This window comes from Gavia stellata, chromosome 26 (assembly GCF_030936135.1).
Source record: "Gavia stellata isolate bGavSte3 chromosome 26, bGavSte3.hap2, whole genome shotgun sequence".
Lineage (NCBI taxonomy): Eukaryota > Metazoa > Chordata > Aves > Gaviiformes > Gaviidae > Gavia > Gavia stellata.
Window position 1 is genome coordinate 4,298,442 of NC_082619.1, and position 21,279 is coordinate 4,319,720.

At 44.9% G+C, this 21,279-nt stretch overlaps 1 protein-coding gene across 1 annotated transcript in view; it reads left to right on the forward strand.

The window, feature by feature from the left end:
- Positions 1-20,326, forward strand: part of UBASH3B (ubiquitin associated and SH3 domain containing B) — a 71,011-nt gene extending 50,685 nt beyond the window's left edge. Inside the window, exons 5-14 of the mRNA XM_059829687.1 lie at positions 1,201-1,370; positions 3,551-3,759; positions 10,277-10,412; positions 10,761-10,881; positions 11,842-11,964; positions 13,772-13,864; positions 14,607-14,751; positions 17,692-17,798; positions 18,751-18,860; positions 19,747-20,326. Coding sequence (XP_059685670.1) covers positions 1,201-1,370; positions 3,551-3,759; positions 10,277-10,412; positions 10,761-10,881; positions 11,842-11,964; positions 13,772-13,864; positions 14,607-14,751; positions 17,692-17,798; positions 18,751-18,860; positions 19,747-19,884 — 1,352 coding nt within the window. The 3' untranslated portion in view covers positions 19,885-20,326. The remainder of the gene's footprint in view (positions 1-1,200; positions 1,371-3,550; positions 3,760-10,276; positions 10,413-10,760; positions 10,882-11,841; positions 11,965-13,771; positions 13,865-14,606; positions 14,752-17,691; positions 17,799-18,750; positions 18,861-19,746) is intronic.
- Positions 20,327-21,279: the final 953 nt, after the last annotated feature.

Here is a 21,279-nt window from a genome sequence, read left to right on the forward strand (position 1 = left end):
ACCTAGAACTTTTCTTCCCTTTAGAAGAGGGAGGAAATGGCTGTACAAGTGTTCCCCTGCATAGCGTAGATGTACCCTCCAAACCAACACAGTCAGAAGGGGCAGTTCTTACCCCAAAAGCACTGACCCAGAAGAAGGAAGCAGCAATGGCTCCCAGCAAGCTTCTACACCTGCGACTGCTCCAGTTCAGACAAATTGTTTCTTTCTTAGGGGAAGCCAATTGCTGCATTGCAGTCCACAGCTTGGTCAAGTTATCACTTTAAAGTCCCTGGGGCTTTTTCAGAGATCCAGAGCATATTTGTTCTTGCTGATCAAAAACCAGATGGATGAGCTTGCAAAGCTACCCCTGGCTGGCACTTGGAGCCAAGTCTCTGAATAGCTGCAATTTTGCCTGAATAATCAGTCAAATTTAATTGCAATTTTTAGTTGAATAAGCAAGAATAAATTATATGCAAACAATGTACCCTATGATTTCCACATCTACTGGAAGAGTCCCAATATTTCACATACTTTCACCTTTCTGCTTCCTGGAATCTTTTCCTAATAAAGGTTCTTTTTCTGCAGGATCATTTTGAATCATTATCATATCAATGTCTGTTTCCACAATTTTGGAATACCTCACCCTCAGTGGGCAAACTGGTAATCCAACTAATGCCCAGGGAAAAGATTAATCAACTCGCATGAACCTGTAAATTCCATGGATTTGTAATTGCTACTGTAGGAGAGAGAGGAAGGAAGAGTAAAAATTATGATTTTTAACTTGCTTATCTTGGAGAGATCCTCACCTGCTAATGAAAGAAAGAACACCCCTTTCCTGGAAAAGTGTCTTTTTTGGCAGAAGACCCAGTGGGTTCAAAATTACAATAACTGTTATCACACCATCCAGAAACCCGTTGTTTTCTGAATGCAAATGAGTTTTGGCAGTTTGGCAAGGATGCCTTGCCTACCACCCTGGTGTGACTCAGGACTGAATCAGACCACAAATCTCTAATAATTTGATCCAAGGTGCAACATATATAGGGAACTCACATTTCACTTCCCCAAGGCCTTTTCAGAAACTGCCCTACAGTTTGTTCCACTTGAGCTATCTTTAAAAGTTCGGCTCCCAGCTCCTGTCAGAGGCGATAGACACCCTTGCACCTTCGAAAAGCTGCTAATCTCGACAGTCACCTGTTGTTAACTGACATCTTCTTGTTGCAGATGTTCACGTGGAGCCCCACAAGAAGCAGCTCCACGTGACACTGGCCTATCACTTCCAGACCAGCCACCTGCCCACACTGGAGAAGTTAGCACAGAACATCGATGTCAAGCTGGGCTGCGACTGGGTCGCCGCGATATTCTCCCGAGACATACGCTTTGTTAATCATGAGGTAAATTTTTGGAGCTTGTTTCAGTCCAAAAATTAAAAAAAGAGGACCTAGCAGAGTCGCAGGCCATTTTAGTTGCATTTGCAGCTCGAGAGTGCTCACAAGCTGAGAGCTGAATGGACTCCCATGTCCCCTGCTGAGAGCTGCACGGACACACAGCACAGACTATACAGACATTAAGGAATTTGCCTCAGGTCCCACAAGGACACCCAGAACATAGATCTCCCACATCCCACCAGTCATCTTAACAAACAGGCCATCTTGGCTTTGTTTGCTTTTTACTTATACTGTCTAGACTTGCTATTTCACCCACCTCATTTCTTGCTGCTTGCGGGAACCATGTCCTGCTGGATTAATTAATTCTAACAATGACTCTCCTCTTAGCTCAAAGTAAGCTGGTCTGACCTCTCAAGAACCAGGCCAATGAATTAACCTAACCACTATCCATTTCTTCTGTACAGACTTGACATTATTATTAATCACAGCATTTAGTGTCATCATGTAAGAACCATTTACCCTCATGGCCTATATACTTCAGTTACTCATATGGATTCTATAACTGCAGCATCTAAGTGTCTTAACATAGTTTTCTTAATAATGTTGTTGTCCAACACAATATACAGAAAAAAATGTTATTTCCATTTCGTAGATTGGGATCTTGGGCATAGAGAAACCACGTGTGAGATTCATCTCACCTCCCTGTAAAGATTCCCCAAGTTAGTCCTCTTAAGTCTGAGCCAGTCTGCAGCTCCCTTTGCACTGAGGCTCGGTGCGGAGGAACAGGCACCTCCAGAAAGTGAGTCATCTGACCCATCCAAGATGTGTATCTCAGGACAAGATGAATCAATTCTGGAGCAGGGAACCTCCAGAAGGTGCCTGCTCAGGCTTAGGCGGCTAACTAGACTCCTAAAGTTGGAATGATTAACGCCACCAAAGTGCATTGTCGAGAATCAGACACACAAAACCTGTGGCAGAGTGGGAAAAAGTTATTTTAGTCCAGCACACGATACACCACAGAGTAAACACATGCCAAAGCTTCTGGACAGCTGAAGTCTCTCGTGCACGGCACCCTGGCCCAGGCCATGCTTCCCATGCATGACAGCCTCCTTTCCTATCCAAAGAGTCATTTTGTCCTTTAGAAGCTGCAAGTAGTCAACACCATCACTGATTGCAAAGGGAGTTGCTGATGAAAACCAGCTCACATCTTTGCATATCTAACTTCAGGCAGCCATGTGTGAAAGTTTTGGCCTTGTGGTATCAGGTGACAGTGACTAGTTTCCATTTTCCTTTGAAGATACTACAGATAGTCTAGGAGGATTAGTGAGCAAACGGGCTGACACTATCAGGAGATCAGAGCTGCTCAACAGATTACGGTTTTTCTTTGCGTGATGCCATTGTAGAAGTTAGGCTTGGCCAGGGACAGCAACACGTTTGTTCTCCTTTTAAATGGGGGACTGCTGTAGTCATTTCCAAGGAAAGTTACTGATAGACATTTAATACGTGTGGATTCCTCATGCTCCAGTGAAGAGAAGATTACAGAATTATACTCACTGATCTTTCCCCCACCTTTTAACTTAATCCTGTTCATGTTAGGAAATACAAAGAAAACAACGTGGCCACATCTCAGTATTTGTCACCACCTGTGTTTTTTCCTGTGTGTTCTCATGAACAGTTTTGAGAGCAGGGTGTCACACGGTCAAACCTGTTAGACCCCTGACAGTGCCTCTGCCTTGTCTTCAAAAGCGACAGCAACAAGGAGAACTGCTCTTTCACTGCCACTAACCCTTAGAGCTGTATATATTCCAGGCCCAATAAGAATTCGGTTCCATTTTTAACCATTTTTAAGGGCACTTAAATTTAAGCACACAGTCATGTTTTTGCTGGCTATAAAAAATCACACGCCCCGCTTTCCCTCCTGGTTATCAAAGACATGACTGGAATCAAAGAGGGAAGAGGAGTAAATACCTAGAAAAGCTTTCCAACAGCAAAGAGTGGGAAGTGGCAGGAATTCCCTGAAGGTAAAGCTTTCCTGGATAAAGCACAAAGTCATGCGTTACAAGGAGAGCTGTTCACACCTTGCTAAGGTTAAAGGTCTGGTATGGGAGTGCTCCTGCCCCGCTCTGCTAAAGGTTCCCTTCCATTAACAATCCTTTCATTCATTTGTGCTTCTCTTTCTCCCCCAGACTCTGCAAGTGATCTATCCTTACACCCCCCAGAACGATGATGAACTCGAGCTGGTCCCAGGGGATTTTATTTTCATGTCCCCAGTGGAACAAACCAGTACAAGTGAGGGCTGGATTTATGGCATTTCCCTTGCAACTGGCTGTTCTGGGCTACTGCCTGAAAATTACATCACGAAGGCGGATGAATGTGGGACCTGGGTGTTTCATGGGTAGGTAAAGCTGCTCAGTCCAGTTTTTGTCACTGTAAAAAGGGGGCTTAGCAGCTGGGATTTCACCTGGGTAGGTGAAGAGTCTCCCAGGGCTGCTGAGACGGTCGCTTGGGGGAAACGTACTGGCACACAAAGCCCCATCTTATAAATAAAGGAAGAGCAGATGCTCTCCCTGCGCGTGGGATTAGAGGACGATGTGATTTATTTAGCTAAGATGTTACAGCAACTATTACTCATAAGATCACCACTGCTGGTTAACGGAGCAAGAGCAGATGGCCACTGTAGAGCTACTGCTGCGTAGACACCTCTGTGGTGGGACTAGGATCAGGAAGGTTTAAATTTGAGCATTAATTTGGGAAGCGAGATCTGCTGTGTGAAATCCCCTGGGGAAAAGGACTTGGGATCAGCAATGTTTCTTAAGATACTTAGCAAGGTTTTTAGAAGCAGTTAGTTGCCTGCCTGTTGTTGGCTTCAATGAGTATGCAGACTATGTTTTGAATAAGGTTATGCCTTATGTTTCTTGATTTTGATTGAAATTAGTTAAACAGCAATAAAAAACTAATGCTTGAGGGGTAGGTCTGGGCACTCCTGCAAGGCTGCCTGCACCTCTAAGCGCCCCAACACCTTCGACAAATCTGGACCATAGGGAGTAGTTTGTATGTAAGAGCACAAGATGACAAGGAGAGGGGAGAGGCCCGTTCCTGCCAACTGCCCCCTTGCTAAGCACCATGCAAGTACAGAAGTTTGGTTACAATCACACCAGGGAGCAGGTTACTTACAACAAGAAGGGGTGGAGATACAGAAAAAAACACAGACAGTTCATATTTCAAATTTCAGTGGGCAAACATGACCTGTGCAGAAACGGAAAGCATTTGGTAACCCGTGTCAGCACAGGACAGCCAGAGGAACTGACCTAACTCGGCACGTAGTAGAAACCAATCCAACAACTCCTCAAATCGAGCAAAATGCAGGAAACAAAAGAGCAAAAAGGGCAAGCAGTCTTTTTCTTCATCTGTGACTTTTCAGGCTTAACATATGCAATGTGGTGAATGACAGATGGAGAGCAGGCACAGGCCAATCATAATTTGCAGGCTGGCTTCCAGATGTGACTGCCACCGACCACTGCCCTTCTGTAAACCAGCCCTGGCTTAGCGCTGAGTCCTCCCCAACCCAGAAGTCAAGCATAGCAAGAGATCGCTCTCGTACCCCTCTTGTCACAACCATCTATTCTTTTTTTTCCTGCCCTCTGAGAAATGGACACCACTAATAAAGGGCTTTCATCCTATGTTAACCAAACAGAACAAACCTATCTATACTGAGCCTGTCACCATCAAACTTCAACTCACCTTTCATTACAAGGAAAGAAAAGACCTTCAGTAACCAGGGCTTAAAGAAATTAAAATCAAGACACATGGGCAAAGTCAATCAGAGAGTTTGTGTGAAGACAGGGCTTAATCCAGACCCTCCAATCCCCAATGCAGCAAGACCATCCTTTCTTCCCCTAAAATTTGCCAGCCAAAATGGTCTCAGGTCCACATACACTATGGCAGTCCGCTCCAGTGGATTCTGCTTTGTTTTCTTACAGTGCCTGGAAGGGTTTTGAGGCCTAGGGACTAGCATGGGAAAGAATTACTATTGCAGCAGTAACTAAAAGGAAAGCCAAATGTTTTTAACTCCAGCACCTCTGCCTCCAGACAAGCAAAGAAAGGAAATGCCCCTTCTCTGACTACCGCTGAAGACTATAAATCATGAATTGGAGCATGCAATATGGAGCATTTATCAAAACCATTATTACATACACAGAAACAGTCTCGTTTTACACAACGGCTTCCCACAGGGAATATTACGTTACAGAATGTCATTTGGTCAAAACAATATAGCAAGCTAAGACCAACCTAAGCCCCACTGCCGTGTAGGCCACGGTATTCACAGTAGGATCCTTGTGGCAAGAGAAGAACAGCACAGATACCTTCATTTCGTAGACATGAAAGTAAGCATGGCAGTACTCACCGGGACTGCAGGAGAACTGTGGCAGTGAAGGAGATGGGACCCAGCTCACGGTGTTGGACGAAGGCTGCTGCTGGCGGGCGATGCTGTCATCCTGGGGGCTGGTTTGTGCTGCCTCTGTGGACTCTGCCACGTCCTGTTTCATCCCTGCAGAGGAAGAAGGAAATAACAGCCATGGAGCTTTCCCTCCTAGTCACAAGAGACTGCATTCTTCAAGTGAAAATCATGCATTATTGAGATCATCATGAAAATACAGCTCACTCTGGGCTGCAGCACCCTGGCTATACCACGCAAGAGATATGACAGGCAAAATGCTATTCTGGGATATTTGATCGAGTCTTTAATACAGCAAAATTAGATTGCTGGTTCCTGCACGTTTCACCTGAAAAAGGTTTCCCCGTTGCACTGCTCAAGTGAGGCAGAAGTTGAACTGTCGCCTTTGCAGGACATGGGTTTTACGGCTAATATCCAAATAGTGCTTCAAGAGCTCTGCCCGGCACACAGACCTTCCTGGCTAGCACTGTACAAACATAAACCAAAAAGATGTCCCTGCTCTATAGTAAGGTCTGTACCTCAGCTGCAGACCAACAAGCTGCCATCACTAAGAAGACAAACTTGATGAGCTATTTAATAGGGGAGAACAGCCTTTGCCTTCAGGGCAGAGTTACTGCCCATGAAACCAGGTTGTGTCTTGAGAGACTCCAGGGCCAAATCCTTTCCCTGTCTACCAAAAATAGGAATGGTATCACTTCTGTTATGCAAACTCCAAGGATTTTCCGTACACCTAAACTACATTACTTTGCTGGCTGTGGCACATCCCTGCATGATTTCTTCTCATGGCAGGAACTGGATCTGCTCGGGACAGTGAGGAGAAACATTCGGTCTCTGATCAGTGCTATAGGTTGGAAAATAATGGAAGAGAAATTGCTTCAGCATCCCACACAACACAACCCAGATCCTAAGTCTGTGTAACCCATTCTTGCCATCCCCTCAGTAAGGGTATGCGAGTGAAAAATAACCTTCTGAAACAAGCACTGGACTCTCCTTTGGGGAGGCACTGGCTGTGTTTGTATCAATGTCAGGAGATCTGTTCTGTCTGAGCCTAGGAGAGAACCTGGCCATAGTTAATGTTAAAAACAAAATACTTTTTCCCCTGTATGGTATCAAGGTGGAAATCCTCTCCTGGTAGCAGCAGAAGCAACTGCTGAGCTGAAACAACTTGGAATGGATCCAAACTACAAATCCAGTATTAAAGATACATATGTGTATCTACCTTAAAAGCTCCCCAGCAAACCGCTTGCAGGGTATTTTCTAAGTTGCCATTCGTGCCTGAAAATTAGCAGGCTACCAAGTCAAAAGAAGAAACTCTCCACCCTCAGCACATGGAGCCCAGAGAAAGTGGGAAGTCCAGCAAAGATACAAGAATTTACTTGCCCCACAGAAGCCGCAAAAACCAAGCATTCAAGACCACGGGGCTCTCCACATATACATGTAAAGGCATATGGCAGAAGTAAGTGTGCTGTCCTTGTATCTGTGGACCCAGCACCACCCAAAAACTAAAACTTGCAATGGTTCCCTGCACTGCTTTTCCATTACCAGCAAAGCCAGAAATAGTCACCTCTTCTGCCCCAAAAGGGATAGAAGCACTGTAGATATTATACAGCAGTCTCTTTCAGCTCCTCGTGAGAAGCCAAAGCTATTCCTTGCCCCTTTAAATAAGCCTGAGAAATCAGACTTGGCACAAGTGCCAGGGGGAGGAAAAACAGCCCTCATTTTTCAAGCTATATTTGGGCCTCAGTAGGTTTTTTTCCACTCTGTCTTCCTCCCGTTCTGCAACAATGGCTGGTTCATTTTCCCCGGGGATCCCTCTCCTCTAGATAATGATGAGTGATGCAGCAGAGGAGTCTTTTCCTGCACAGAACTGAGGACTAGTGCTGTTGTGCCATGACAGAGGCCTTTTCTCCATCCTCTGCTGCAGCATCTCCATTCTTCAAGGGGCCTTTCCTGACTGGGAGGACATTGCCTCCAGGGGCACAGCAGTATCACTGACAGAGCAGTGAAGGCAAGGCATCATTCAGAAGACAGTAGATGTTGTTGTCTGCCTTCAGTCTCTGTTTGCCAAGCAGAGGAACCGCAAGCCTTTGGGAAAAGCTTCCAAACAATGACCTATGCTTAGAAGATGACTAAGCTGAAATAGCTTCAGCGGTTTCTGTTTTCCAGCAACATCAAGGAGATACCACTGAAGTCAGACCAGTGGCTCTCCTCCAGACACAGCAAGGGAGTATGCCTTTGCCTCATCATCATTCGCAGCAAATCCTAGCATCTATAAATAGGTAGTAAAGCACCCATGGCCTTTTAATAAGGGCTTAAGAGAAAAAGAAAGTCTCAGAAATTGTGCAGCAGCTCTTGGGGGTAAAGGGAAGAGGGGTAACCAAACAAATCTTTAGTGTTCTCCAGGCCAGCATCCTTAAAAGACTGTCAAATGGGCAAAGCAGGAAAGGGCTGAGACAGGATGAGGGGCTGCAAGCTGCAACACGGAAGTAAAGACAGAGAGTTCAGGCTCAAGATCCACTTTGTACAGCAACAGAGATGGGGCCTAGCTAAGAAATTCAGATTCTTCTCATACTGAGCTATTCAAGTTTTCAGGTCAGTAAGGATGTATGTATCTGTGCTAGCTGCACCCGCACTCCAAGCTGACCACTTAATACAGCAATAAATGTCTGTTCATGCTCTCTGCTCGGGGCTTAGCCACCCTGGGCTTGGCACACACTAATGCACTCGGGCGGCTTTTGGATCAGAGTTGGCCTTATCCTGCCAGCTGGAAGTGTGGTCCGAGTGTACTTCTGCCTGCAATATATCACATGCATATATTCTGAGGAGGAGGGTTAGATGTGATTTCTCACCGCAGTACCCAGTAATATTTCCCTCAGCTTATCCACAAAGCTCTCCTGCCTACATTTAACTCCTCTTCAAGATCCACCACCCCCGTTGCACCTCGGAGTCATACCGTGCCTAACTCAGAGGTATTTGCTGCCCTGACCTCTGATGCTCTACCTGCATTTCGGCAATGAGAGGAACAGTTCCTTGGAGCAAGCCCAGCCCTTGTTGGGAACTCACCATAAATAAAATAAATACAGTTACAAGAATTGGTAATGCTAGAAGGTCAGACCTGAAAGAGTAAGAGCAGGAGGCTGGAGCGGTTATCTGCTGCCAGAGGGCTGTGCAAGGCACAGGGATCAACAGTGCTGTCCCCAGCACGGCTGGTTCTCACCTCCCGCTCCTCTTGCCTGCCAGCACTTCTCTGCATGGCATCTTCACCTGACTGAATAAGCCAGTAGCTCTGTCTCATCCTTGCACCCTAATTCCACCAGATAAGGGACCAACATCAGGACCACCAGTATGGTATTTTTTTCTTCTTTAAACTGGTGCAAATCATACGATCTCACAGAAGATCAGCTCTTTACAAAAATGCAGATGACCTATTTTTGTTCCATTGGTAGAGGCACTTAGTGTTATTTTAACAGTTATGAAACCCCTCTGAGATTTTATCCTAACTAGGTGCTAGTCAGGAAGCGACTTCTGACATATTTAAGGCATTGAAAAGTGCAAGCAAAGGCAACTATTTCTGTCAAAGTAAATGACTGTCTACATTAACTGACAATGTTTTTTTTAATGACTAAGCAAATGTAACCCATACAATGTAACCAAATCAGCAGAGGGTCATTGCAACTTCTGTAATTGCCTGTCAGAGTTTACTCCCAAGGGTCTTGGTCAAAGTCCTTGAAGGTCTGGGCATAAGAGCTTTATTCAGAGGGACCATCATTAGATAAGCCCCTTGAGGGAGAATGGGATCTATTACATCCCTTTGGCTACACTTAGCAGGAAGCATTGGTGAGAATAAATTCCCGCTGTAGATGGGAAACGGAATAGACAGCACTGAAAAATGTGCAAACAACAACCCAGACTGAGTGTGCCATGTCCCTACCAGGGGATACAAGCTATTTTGTGTTCAGGAACCCTGAAAACTGCCCAGCAGGCAGGGCTACGCTCCAGCTTTCTACTGAAGCGATAGCTGATGCCACAAAGGTGAGTGAAAACTCCCTGTAGCCATTAGTTTCCAAACTTTGGTCCACAAGACCATGTTAAGTAATGTGCAGCTGGTTCCCAGATGATGTTTGTGAGCATCCTGTGGCTGTGAGGAAGGTCTTGGCATTTTTCATGAGAATATTTGAGGGCTGACAGAGTCTCGTAGACCAAAGTTTGGGAACTGTTGTTCTGTGAAACTGTTTCTAAGGAAACAGAAAGCCTGTTGAGATGGGATTTGTCTCTTTATGCGTGTACATCACCTAGCAAGGTGCTCTCTAGGCAGCACTAAAATACAATAATAACGTAGTATCGTGACAACAGTAATTATCATCAGTTCCTGAAGACTACAGAAATGTCCTTACTGCAGCCTGAGTGCATGAAGTCTAAATCATTCCTAAAGCCAACATCTTTCTATTTTTGGCAGGTCCTATTCAATTCTGAATACTACATCTTCCCCTTCCCTTCAAGCCTTCACTGACGGAGCTCTGGAAAGAAGACAGCAGGAAGACCAAGGACCCGGGGACGCGGGGCCACTCACTATCATCTGCCAGAACATGCAGGTAAGGACCCACACACACATAAATCACATACAGTTTTAGTGGCAAGTTTCCAACAACTGGGTTTTCCCTGACAACTTGTCCTCTGGTCTCCTTCCACTGCCTGCATCAGAAGTTACAAGTTAAAGTTCTCTACAAGCTTTTGAATGACACAGTTAACCACAGGCACAGAAGATATCACTGTCCCCAAACCTGCTCTTAGCGTGGGGCAGCAGGGCCCCATCCTCTGCTCACTTTAGCAGTTTTATACTAGCAAAAATTTAACAACTTCAGAAGAGTTTCCTATACCCACACTTGCACTAGGGTAAAGCAAGAGGTGCCTGGTCAAACATCCTGTAATTTTTCTTCCAGCCCCTGAGAATAACCAGCCAGCCAGGGCCTCAGAAACGCTGCCTGTTTGTCTGCAGACATGGGGAAAGGATGGATGTCGTTTTTGGGAAGTACTGGTTGTCACAGTGTTTTGATGCCAAAGGTGAGCCTGCTCCCCTGGGTCTCTCAGGCTCCAGGTTTAGATGAAGGAAGGAGAGTGGCAACTGCCTGGGCCAAAGCTTAGATGGAAGCTGTGCTTTCCTAACACAAAACATTTCTTTGAGCAGTTACGAGTGGCAGAGCATCTCGGTGCAGAACTCTGCGATGGCAGGGCTGCGGTCAGAAGCAGAAACACAAGCCAGGGAGTCAATACTACATTTGCTAACGTTTTGAAAACTATTGCAAGAAAAGATTCCATCGAAGTAACATTGCCAAAGAGCATTTTTATGTGGAAATGAAGTCATGATGTTGGTAGTCAGTGTCCAGTGCGACCACCTACTACTATCAGGAAGAGCCTCTTTTCCACATTTGGCTCTCAGTCCAAAAGGAAATAACACCACTGCAGGTATAGTTCAGAGTGCCTTTTTGGGGCATAAATTGGAGTTTGCAACACAGTAATATGCTTGAGTTTCAGACTATAGTTAACAGACTATAACTGCAGGCTCTGTCAGCATTAGAGCTGATCAGAAATGTATCAAAAGTCTTTTTTCAATTCAAAAAATGCCAATATATTGTAGTCAAAATCGTTGGAAAAAAGGATGATTTTACAACTACCTTCTGTCTAAATTATGTTTGAAGAGCTCTGACATTTTAGCCTCTGTAAAAGTGTAACATTTGAGGTTTCATTTGTTGTGGGATGGAAATTATTTTCCTTTGAGGCATTAAATCTGTCCTAAAGATAACTTTAAAAATATTAGCAACATTCCCTGCTGATTGTGAACTGATACTTAATTATCTCAGATTCCTGATAGTTTTACATGGGAAAAACTGCTGAACAACCAGGTCTAGGCAGTGCCTGCAAGGTGCAGACGTTGTGGTGAAAGAGAGTAGAAACAGGCATGATGCTCTCTGCCTCTCTCTGATCCAATAATTCCAACAACTGCTTCTAACCTTTCCCTCACAGGAAGGTATGTGCGTAGTAACCTGAATATGCCTCACAGCTTACCTCAAAGAAGCGGCGGTTTCAGGGATTATGAAAAAGACGCGCCAATCACCGTGCTGGGCTGTACGCAGGCAAGGCTTGTTGGTAAGTTGTCCTCAGCAGACAAGAGTTTGCCCAGGAAGCTTTGCTATCTTCCTCCCACACACCCAGCCAGAGAAAGAGAAAGTGCAACGCAGAAAAAAATGAATCGGGTGCCCTGAACTCACAGGATTTAGACATTTCACCTTCCCCGGCAAGCCCCCTCTTTCAGAGGAAACCTTCGCTCCTTCAGTTGCTGCAGCTGAAGAAAAGACAAAGCACAAAATCTAGGACGTGGCATGAAATCAGAGCCGTTAACACACGATTGCAGAGCATTCGCTAACGCCCTGTAAACGTGCCGCACTGGAAGACACTGTCATTACCAATGTTGGTGAGAAATGCAGCAGTGTGACGGTCACCTTATGCAAAGTATGCTTTTTCCTTGATTTTGACAATCTTAAATCTTTACCTGCGGTTTGCTACACCAATATACCTTTATCAGCCTGTCTGGCTTTATGTTTATGTGGCAAAAACACAGTACAAATTATTTCCAGTGTTCTCCCACCCCCCCCATCCTTGTCCCTGACTTTTGAGCCTGTTGGTTTGCATATAGAGAGAAAATTACCTGGTAGTCAAGGAGTACGTATTGAGCATTGTGATTAGGGGAGCCCAGCCCCTTAAAGACATGAGCTTCAGAGAGCAGTACTTAGCATTTTCTCAAATTCAAATCCTTTAGAGTACTTCGTGTTGGTCACATTCAAACTAGGGCAGCTAAAATTATACTTGCTTTTTAAACAAAAATATATCACAGTACAACAGCAGGATGCTCAGACTCCTGGCCACATGGCATCAGGGTTCACAATATGCACATAACAGAAGGCAAATCTGGGAGCAATCACAGCACACTTTGCTGGTATCATTAAATGGGTCCGAGCACGCAACTGCATACGTGACCCAGACGCCATCAACCTGCCAGCGCGGCTGCGGCATGCCAGCCATCTGCAGGCAACCGCTCCCTGCTGCAGCAGGACAGGCTCGACCTTGACGATTGCCGGAGCCGTAATTCCTCTGACAACTAAAGCAAACGAGCAGCTTCCCCGTGACGGAGGGCCGCTCGATGTGCCGCTCCTTCTAAATTACCCCACTTCTCTCAAGAGATTTATAGATAGGTTTGACACGGTTACAGCCATCATTAAACATATGAAGTCAAGGTTAATAACCCGTTCTTGCTCCCACTTCTTTGTCCTGCCTCTTCAACTATAACAAAAATGTAACTCTTTCTTACTACAAGTCTGTGCAATGCTGAGCAGATTCCTGTTCTCATTTGGTTCCCTTAGGCATTGCAAGAATATTAATAACCCTAATAGTTGAGCTGATTTTTATCTCATTTTCAGTGATCTTCCACCTGTGTAATGAAATGGTAATTTATACTAGCGAAGAATTGAGCCAATTGAATTAAGTTGGGTTTGAGTTAAGTTGAATCATTCTGATTTACAGCTTATGAAATGAAATTAAATTAAAATCAGGCTTTCCACAATTTTTTTCAGCACACTGTTTGCTTTTTGGCTAAATCTAAGAGAAGCACAAACTGAGCAAAAGCTGCTATGATTTCTTTGCATACTGGTGAAGTATCTAGATGCACATGGAGCAGCACACAGAAAAATGTGCCCTGGTTCCACAGCTGTGCACATCACAGTGCCCAACATACCACTGAAATACAATGCGATGGGTACACATATTTCCCAAAACACAAGCAGCACAGCTAGGAAGCTGTTTTAGCTCCTTGCTGGGTGGCAGATACCCTGCACGCTGCTGTTGTTGTTACAATGCCGTTTGTCTGGTTTTATTCACGGGTGTTGAAACTTGCTTGCAGGTGAAGCCTTGCTAGAAACGAATACCATTGTAGACTACATCTACAGCTCCCCATCCCTACGGTGTGTACAGACAGCACACAATATCCTGAAAGGTAAGAACCCAAAGGAAAGGCTGCATTCTCCTCACTTTCTGGGAAAAACACTGCCAACCAGATAAAAGGGAGCCTGGCATGGGACACCCAAGTAAATGGTAATTTGAGGTGAAGATTATTTCTATGGGAGTTTACTTCCCATTGGCGCAACACCGTCCATAAGGAGCCCTTTTCTAATTGCATAGTGTGACAAGCGCTTAGGCAAGCGGCGTGCTGGCCCTAACGCCAGCTGCCGGTCAGGGTTGGGTTTATGGCCCTCCCTGCAGAATCCAGATGTGCATCGGGATGGGTGGACACATCCAGCTCAGCATGCCCTGCGCCCTCGCCTGCTCACGCTTCCGCAGCTGCTCATTGCTGCGTGTTCCCACTACGATTGCTACCACCAAGAAATATGCTGCCCCCAGTAAGAATAATTTACTGCAGAAACTGAAATGGAAATAGTGATAGATGCATGAGATGCCCTGGCATTGGAAACAGTCGAAAACCAGCTCCAAAATACAGTCACGCCTAGGTTCAGTATAATTCATGTAGCTGCCGGCCAGAGGTTTACATTCCCTGGCCTATCATATGCCAAGTACGTATATTAAATACATCATCTTTCATACTTACTATTAATCAACTGACTACTTAGAGAGAGAAAAAATAATTTACTATCAAACTGAAGTATTAAAGCTGCAAAGTCTTGCTGCCTTCTCCCCCAGCTGCTTTCATTAATATCTGGTCTCCTTTATCCCTTTTCCAGGTATGCAACAAGAGAACAACCTGAAAATTCGAATAGAGCCAGGCTTGTTTGAATGGACCAAGTGGGTCTCTGGGAACACACTACCTGCCTGGATACCCCCCGTGGATTTAGCTGCAGCTGCTCTAAGCGTTGATACAACCTACAGGTAGCAGAAAGGGGGGTGAGAGGGTCTTGCATTGTTTTTTGGCTTTGTTTTTGAAGACTAACGCTTTGCTGAGTTTTTAAATTTAAGCAGTGACTGGAAGAGCTGCTGAGGCTCCCAGAATAAACTTAGAGCAGGCACAAGGCTGCTGTGTTGAACAGGACCTGAGAATGGCATATTATAAACCAAATTTCCCACGTCCCTGGCAAGGTCCAGCTATATTGCTGATCATAGAGGTCCTCTTTCCAGTTCTCCTTCTGTCCTGGGCATCTTTCAGGTGTCCAGGAAACCCTCAAGGTATTTTTGTTTGTTTTAACACTTTCCCTGAAACTTAGGAGTTTGGGCTCACCTAACAGAACTAGTTTTGCTGACTCAGCTCCCTGACCATCATGTTCATAGACTGAACCGGAACCTGGGCTCATTCACACCTGCCCTTCCCCAGAGGAAAAAGCTTGTCTGTCTCTCTATTATGATTAGCATGGTGATGGATCTTAATTGTGAATTCTGCATCACCCTGGGGAACATGTTTACATCTGTCAGGAATTCAGGGTCTCCTGTGACATCAAAATTCAGAGGTTTTCTGTCAAAGAGCTAAATTCTAAGCATTTATCACTTCTCAGCAATTATATCTGAAAAGTTTTTCTTTGAAAAAATTGCAGGTTTCTGACTCAGGTTTTCGTGGTATTCAACCCAAAAACAGTTGGTGAAAGCAAACAAAGTAAACGGCTGGCTAAAAAACATTTGAATGGCAAATGGATAAGCACCACTGATCTTTTCCTCCCACTTTGCAGAAAAGGGAAATGCAAAGATAATTTGTTCGGCTTTCAGGGGCCCTGACAGAGCTGCTCCAAAAGCGCAGAGCTCACCTTCCCGGAGCTTGGCATTTTTGCCAGCCACCCCTGCAGCTGCGCAGACCAGTCCTGGTGCCTGGTTAGGCTCCCTATCCCAAACTCACACCCTTGCTGCCAGCCTCTGCTGCTTTCCTTTTATCCAGCCACACCTGGCCATACCTCTGCGTTCCCAGTATCGTTGCCAACAAACACCGCGGGGCTGCTGGGAGCAACCTGCAGCCTGAGTCTGGAGGGAAACTCAAGACTCTCTCCTCTGACTCCCCAGTGAAGCATCACAGCCGTGGTGCCCTCCAGCCTAACACACAAATGCTTTTTACTGTAAACTGCAGAAAGAAAGGCTAAATAAAACCCAGCAGAAATAGTCACGTGGCAAAGAAGAAGAGACAAGATGATCTGTTCGGGCTTCCTACTCTCAAATTTATGATTCATTTATACAAGCCAGACTCAAAGAGCTCCTGCAAAAAGGGAACTCCAGAAAGGTCACACAGTTCCAGTCCTCCACTGCAGCTCGCTGCTGAAATACCTGTATCGCTATGACTTCTTGCAGAGAGTAGCCCTTTCTATCTTAGTGTGAGCCTGATCACCGGCTGAGCAATCTCAGATAAAAAAAAACTTTTATAATACACACATAGTATGGATACACAGGACTTCCACCTACATGAGCATGGTGACAATTACTTTGTGGCTGTGCTTTTGTGGTTTATGGTATCACCAGAACGCTGGCGTTTCCTGGTGTCCCAGTGCACCCGTGTGTTTAAGAACCCTCAAGTGAAATAAGCAGTTGAAACATTAAAAAGAAAAAAAAGAAGAAAAATGTAAAGACAAAAAACCTGATTTTTTTCATACCTAATTATACCATGAACCACTTGTGTTGCGTCCTTCTGGTCTGCAGCTAAAATTCCAACACCCTGAGGGTATCTAAATAGAAGTCCTTACACTGTATTTATCCCTGAAAGGATATCACATGGCTAACACTTAGCAGAGCAGCTGGACCACAGGAGAGTCTCTGCTTCAGAAAATACATGCCTTCTGGGAAGACTGTAACAAATATTCTCATGACAAGAAAAGAGCCTGCTCTTGTGTGGTCAGCTGGTTAGGTGGGGGACTGGGAGACAGCCCTCCTGGTGCTCTTTGTCTCCTCTCACAAGGGTAATTCCTATAGATATATCAGATCACTGGATGGAAGGAAAGGTTGGGTCTTTTCCTTGCATCACAGCACGAAAATACAGCCTTCAGCTTCCTACCCCTTGCTTCTCTGTGCACATCAACCTACTCCAGCTGATAGATTGGCCAGAGTCCCACCAGGCAATTCACTGAAACGCCCTGGCCCGGGAGGAGGCGGGCTAATTCCAGGCATTTCCCGTCAGTGCAGCTTTACAGATGGCCAAAGCAGCAGTTTGCCTCTGCCCTTCAACATCAAAGCATGAGCAGTGAAGAGAGCCAGCATCTGCCTTCTCCACGCTCCACGTTTCTCCCTGTACCTGCCCGGTCTCCTCAGACAGAGACAGATGTTGTCAGCCCACCCTCTCAGCAGGCTGGAAGCCGTGGTAGCACAGTGCAGACCTCAGTCTGGCAAAGCCGGCTTGGGCGGTGGCTTGGCACGCTGCTGGGACCGTCTGTCCGCAGGCAGCTGCGTCGACACCGTCCTTGTCCTGCTGTCCTCACCCACTCCTGCTGGGTACAGATTTTGTTCTCCTGCCGCTCACTAACTTCATGTAGGTGGGTGAGCCCTGAAATCTGCTGATCAAAGGACACATGCCTAAATAAATGCAAAGTGGCATCATTATTACTGCATGCCATCGCAAAAGTAACACAAGTATAAGCAGCATGTCGTATGCTGCCTCCACTAACTGGTCCACATCAGAGGAAGCAGTTATCATTTTTCCCAGCTAACTGAAATATCTTCATGCAGGAATTGTAAACATCTCGGTCTCGAAGTTTAAAAATCATTCTGGTCCTGACACAAGATGCAGTTCTGGGGATTTGGGGAATTAGAAGAGTCAAAGAAACAGATACTTTCAGATGAATCATAACTTGCACTTAAAACTTTATCGCTTCTTCCAATTTACCGTACTTGTTTTTCTGCTCACAGACCTCATATTCCTGTCAGCAAGTTAGTGGTTTCCGAATCTTATGATACATACATAAGTAGAAGCTACCAAGTAACAAAAGAAATCATCGGTGAATGTAAAGGCAAAGGTAAGTGCTACAGAGCGGGTAAAAAACAAGACAGCTGTCTAGGGTGTGAATGCCGATACTCCTGACCAGTCTTTCCCTCTTCAAGGAGATGCATCCTCATACCTGAATCTCTCATCCCCTCTCCCAGAGACATTGGAAACTACTGTATGTGTCAGAACTATGAGTTCAGCTACGCTCAGCTTACGAGAAAGGTCCATAAACTTAAGTAGCAGGAGTATTTTAGGGATCCCTACCCAATGCAAGCTGTCTGTTTCTTAAGGGAATAAATAAGCCATTCGCACTCTGCTGTCTGTGACCAACCAGATGGGACATCTTCCATCCCCTATCTGAGCTACTCTTCTGAAATACATTACCCATAAAGACTGTAGAACATTTCTCCAAACACAATATTGAAATAAAAAAAATCTCTAGCTTTTATTTTTCATTCACAATACAGGAATAGGATGTTTCTAAGTTCTGGTGATTTCACTAATTTCATTTCACTGATCCATCTCTACATTCTAAGCTTTTACTTTAATAGTTTGCACACAAACCTTGATAGTGCAGTGTGGCATTGGTTGTAAAGGATCTTGGAAATGGAAATCTAAACCTATCGCTGTGGAAAACCAGCAACTGAAAGTAAAGTGCTTGTTTTAATCAGAATTAATTTTTGTGTAGGAGAAAAGCAGTTGCTTCACAAGACAGCCGAAATCTCCCTGGAATTCTTGTTTTCTTCATAAAGCCATTTTAAAACTAAGTAGCACTGAGTTAACCATTACCCTGAAAAGTGAGAAATGCTCTAAATACGTTAATAAACCATGCTTTTTTCCCCTAATACACATAGTTTAATGTGTTGTTATATGATAAACTGAACCTGTTTTGAACATTTTAAATGGTCTGCTTGATCTTGGGCACCAGTCCCTAAAGCTGGCTTCATCTCCCTACTCAGCCTGCATTTCTCACTTTATTTCAGGAAATAACATCCTGATAGTGGCACACGCGTCCTCCCTGGAGGCTTGTACCTGCCAGCTCCAAGGGCTCTCGCCGCAGAACTCCAAGGACTTTGTACAGATGGTCCGAAAGGTAATTACCACCAAGGAATAAAGCTCGCTGGCTTTACAAAGAGAAAAGAAATTTGCAATCTGCTTAACTAGGCAGAGGACACTTTGTTCCTCTCGTCTGATCGTTCCGCCTGTTACTGAGTTTCACCCATTTCAGAAGTCAGGAGAGTAAAGCAGATTGGTTTAAGAGGCTTATCTTAACGTGTCACTTCTGTAACAGATAGCATGGGATCAGATGCACACCTACAAATGGGCTTGCAGTGACTCTGCTTTATGCTTGTAGATACCAGGGGCTGTACAGAGACTCCCACAGTGCCCTCCAGTGCCGAAAACACCCTAACCACAGTTAACAGGGCACTTCTGCCCTACAACACCGCCCCTTCTCATTTCACTCTAAAGAGCTGTTAACCATCAGAGAAAAGGACTGAAAATTATAATGGGGTCTTCTGCCTTCATTCCGTTACTCCAGCCCTGGCTAAGGAGATGGCATTGTCCACTGCCAGCCTTGCAGACACTCTCCAGGATATTCATAGCTTGTACTTGATCTGAGGACACCTGAGCCATATTTCTCCTCCATATTTCTCCTCCATAGCTGTGCTGGCCTTCAGGGTTTGGAACCACCTCAGCCAACAGGACATCTTTGGTTTGAACTGGCCCATATTTAAACCACATTACAAGGGTATAATCTGCCTTTCCCAGGGTTTTGCATGTACAATGGTACACAAAGTCTGGTTGTCACACCCGAGTCCTACAATCATCTTTTGAAAATGGGCTTTAGGGAGAGGGAAGGAGAGAGAAGACAGTGAAATGCTTCAATAGCACAGCAGGACTTCAGCCCTTAGGGGAGCTCCCTCCTTGCACAGCTCGATCCCTGCTCATTGCCTTTATTTCCATCTCTCTTCACACAGATTCCATACTTGGGGTTTTGTTCATGCGAAGAACTGGGAGATACAGGTGTTTGGCAACTTACGGACCCCCCCATCCTCCCTCTCACACACGGACCAACTGGAGGCTTTAACTGGAGAGAAACCTTACTACAAGAATAAGTAAAGCTACATGAGCAAGGAAAACCCATGGCCTTTCTAAGCATTGGAGAATGTCTCTTCTTTCTTGTGTTTATTGACAGTGGAAAAATAGTCATAATATGTTCAGTGGATCACACAAACAGCCGTTCTAGCATATCTCTTACACGGCCACAGTCATACAAAAATTCTCATATAGAACTAGGCAAATACAAAAGGGAGTGATTTAAGGGAAAAAATATGAAAATACAGACTGAAGCTCTTGCACAGCAGGGAGTCTCTGTTTAGTCAGTAGCTTGGGTAGATTTTCCCACCTTGAATGGAGCTCTGATAACACCAGTAACTTTCACTGCCTTCTGCACTGCGTTAGAAACAACTAGCACTGTGTCAAAGTTGAGCATTCAGGATGCTGGGGTTTTTTTCACTACTATTTTTTCAGAGCATTAGCAGGCTTGTTCAAGACCATGTGTTGACATCCCTCTCACTCACAACCCCCAAATTGCCAGCACCGTCCATAAAGCGTATCACCATCAGCTGGAAATGAGAGTCCAGCAGTGCCTCTGCAGGGAGCATCAGATTATTCCTCTCCTCTATTTAAGCACTGTGTTATGGGTTGTGTTGGGCATACCGTGGATGCAAAGATTGATTGACGCTGATCCGCGTCAGAAGAAAATACAGAATTTCACCTCAGTTACAGATGAAGTTTGCACATCAAAAGACAGCACCGTTGTGAACAAAGACTGGGAGCAGTTTCTTTTAAGTGGAGATGAAATAAGCCTTTTCCAACCAAACCTGGAGGATTTAGAAAGTTGGGTGGGTTTTTTTTTCCTTTTTTTAGGTTATTGAAATCCACCCTTGTGCACAGAGCCAGCCTAGAGTGTTTGTCATTGAAATTCCCTTCAGAAGGCCTTAAAAAAGGGGTTTCCCTCTTATACTGAGATTTTGTGCTGGTCATTTACACAGTGGTGGCTTTCTGTCCCTTGTGAGCTTTTCCGTCAGCCCTGGTGAGGTTCTGCAGTAAGCAGCTTTCTCCAGGGGTTAAGGATGAAATCAAAAAGATGCTGAAATTCAGCCTCCGCTGCATGCTTTGCTTCCTTTTCCTTAATTCCTAAGTGCCATCTGTCATAAAGACAAAGCAGAGCTGAAAAAACAGTACATTAAAATTTAGGAGCGACATGCTTTGGCCTATTAAGATGCTGTTTATCTGTGAGGGAAGGGTTACGTTTTGGGGAGAAGGAGAAGAAAAGGGTTTCCATCTGTAGCTAAAATCTTTGAAATCACAAGAAGGGTCCTCTTAGTGCAACAGTCTGCAAGATCCCAATACCAGCTGCTTCACAGGAGAATGCAAAATACACCGCAGTGGGTAGTTTATAGTATAAACTGGCTTCCGAGCATGTTTCTTTTAGATGAATATTATCT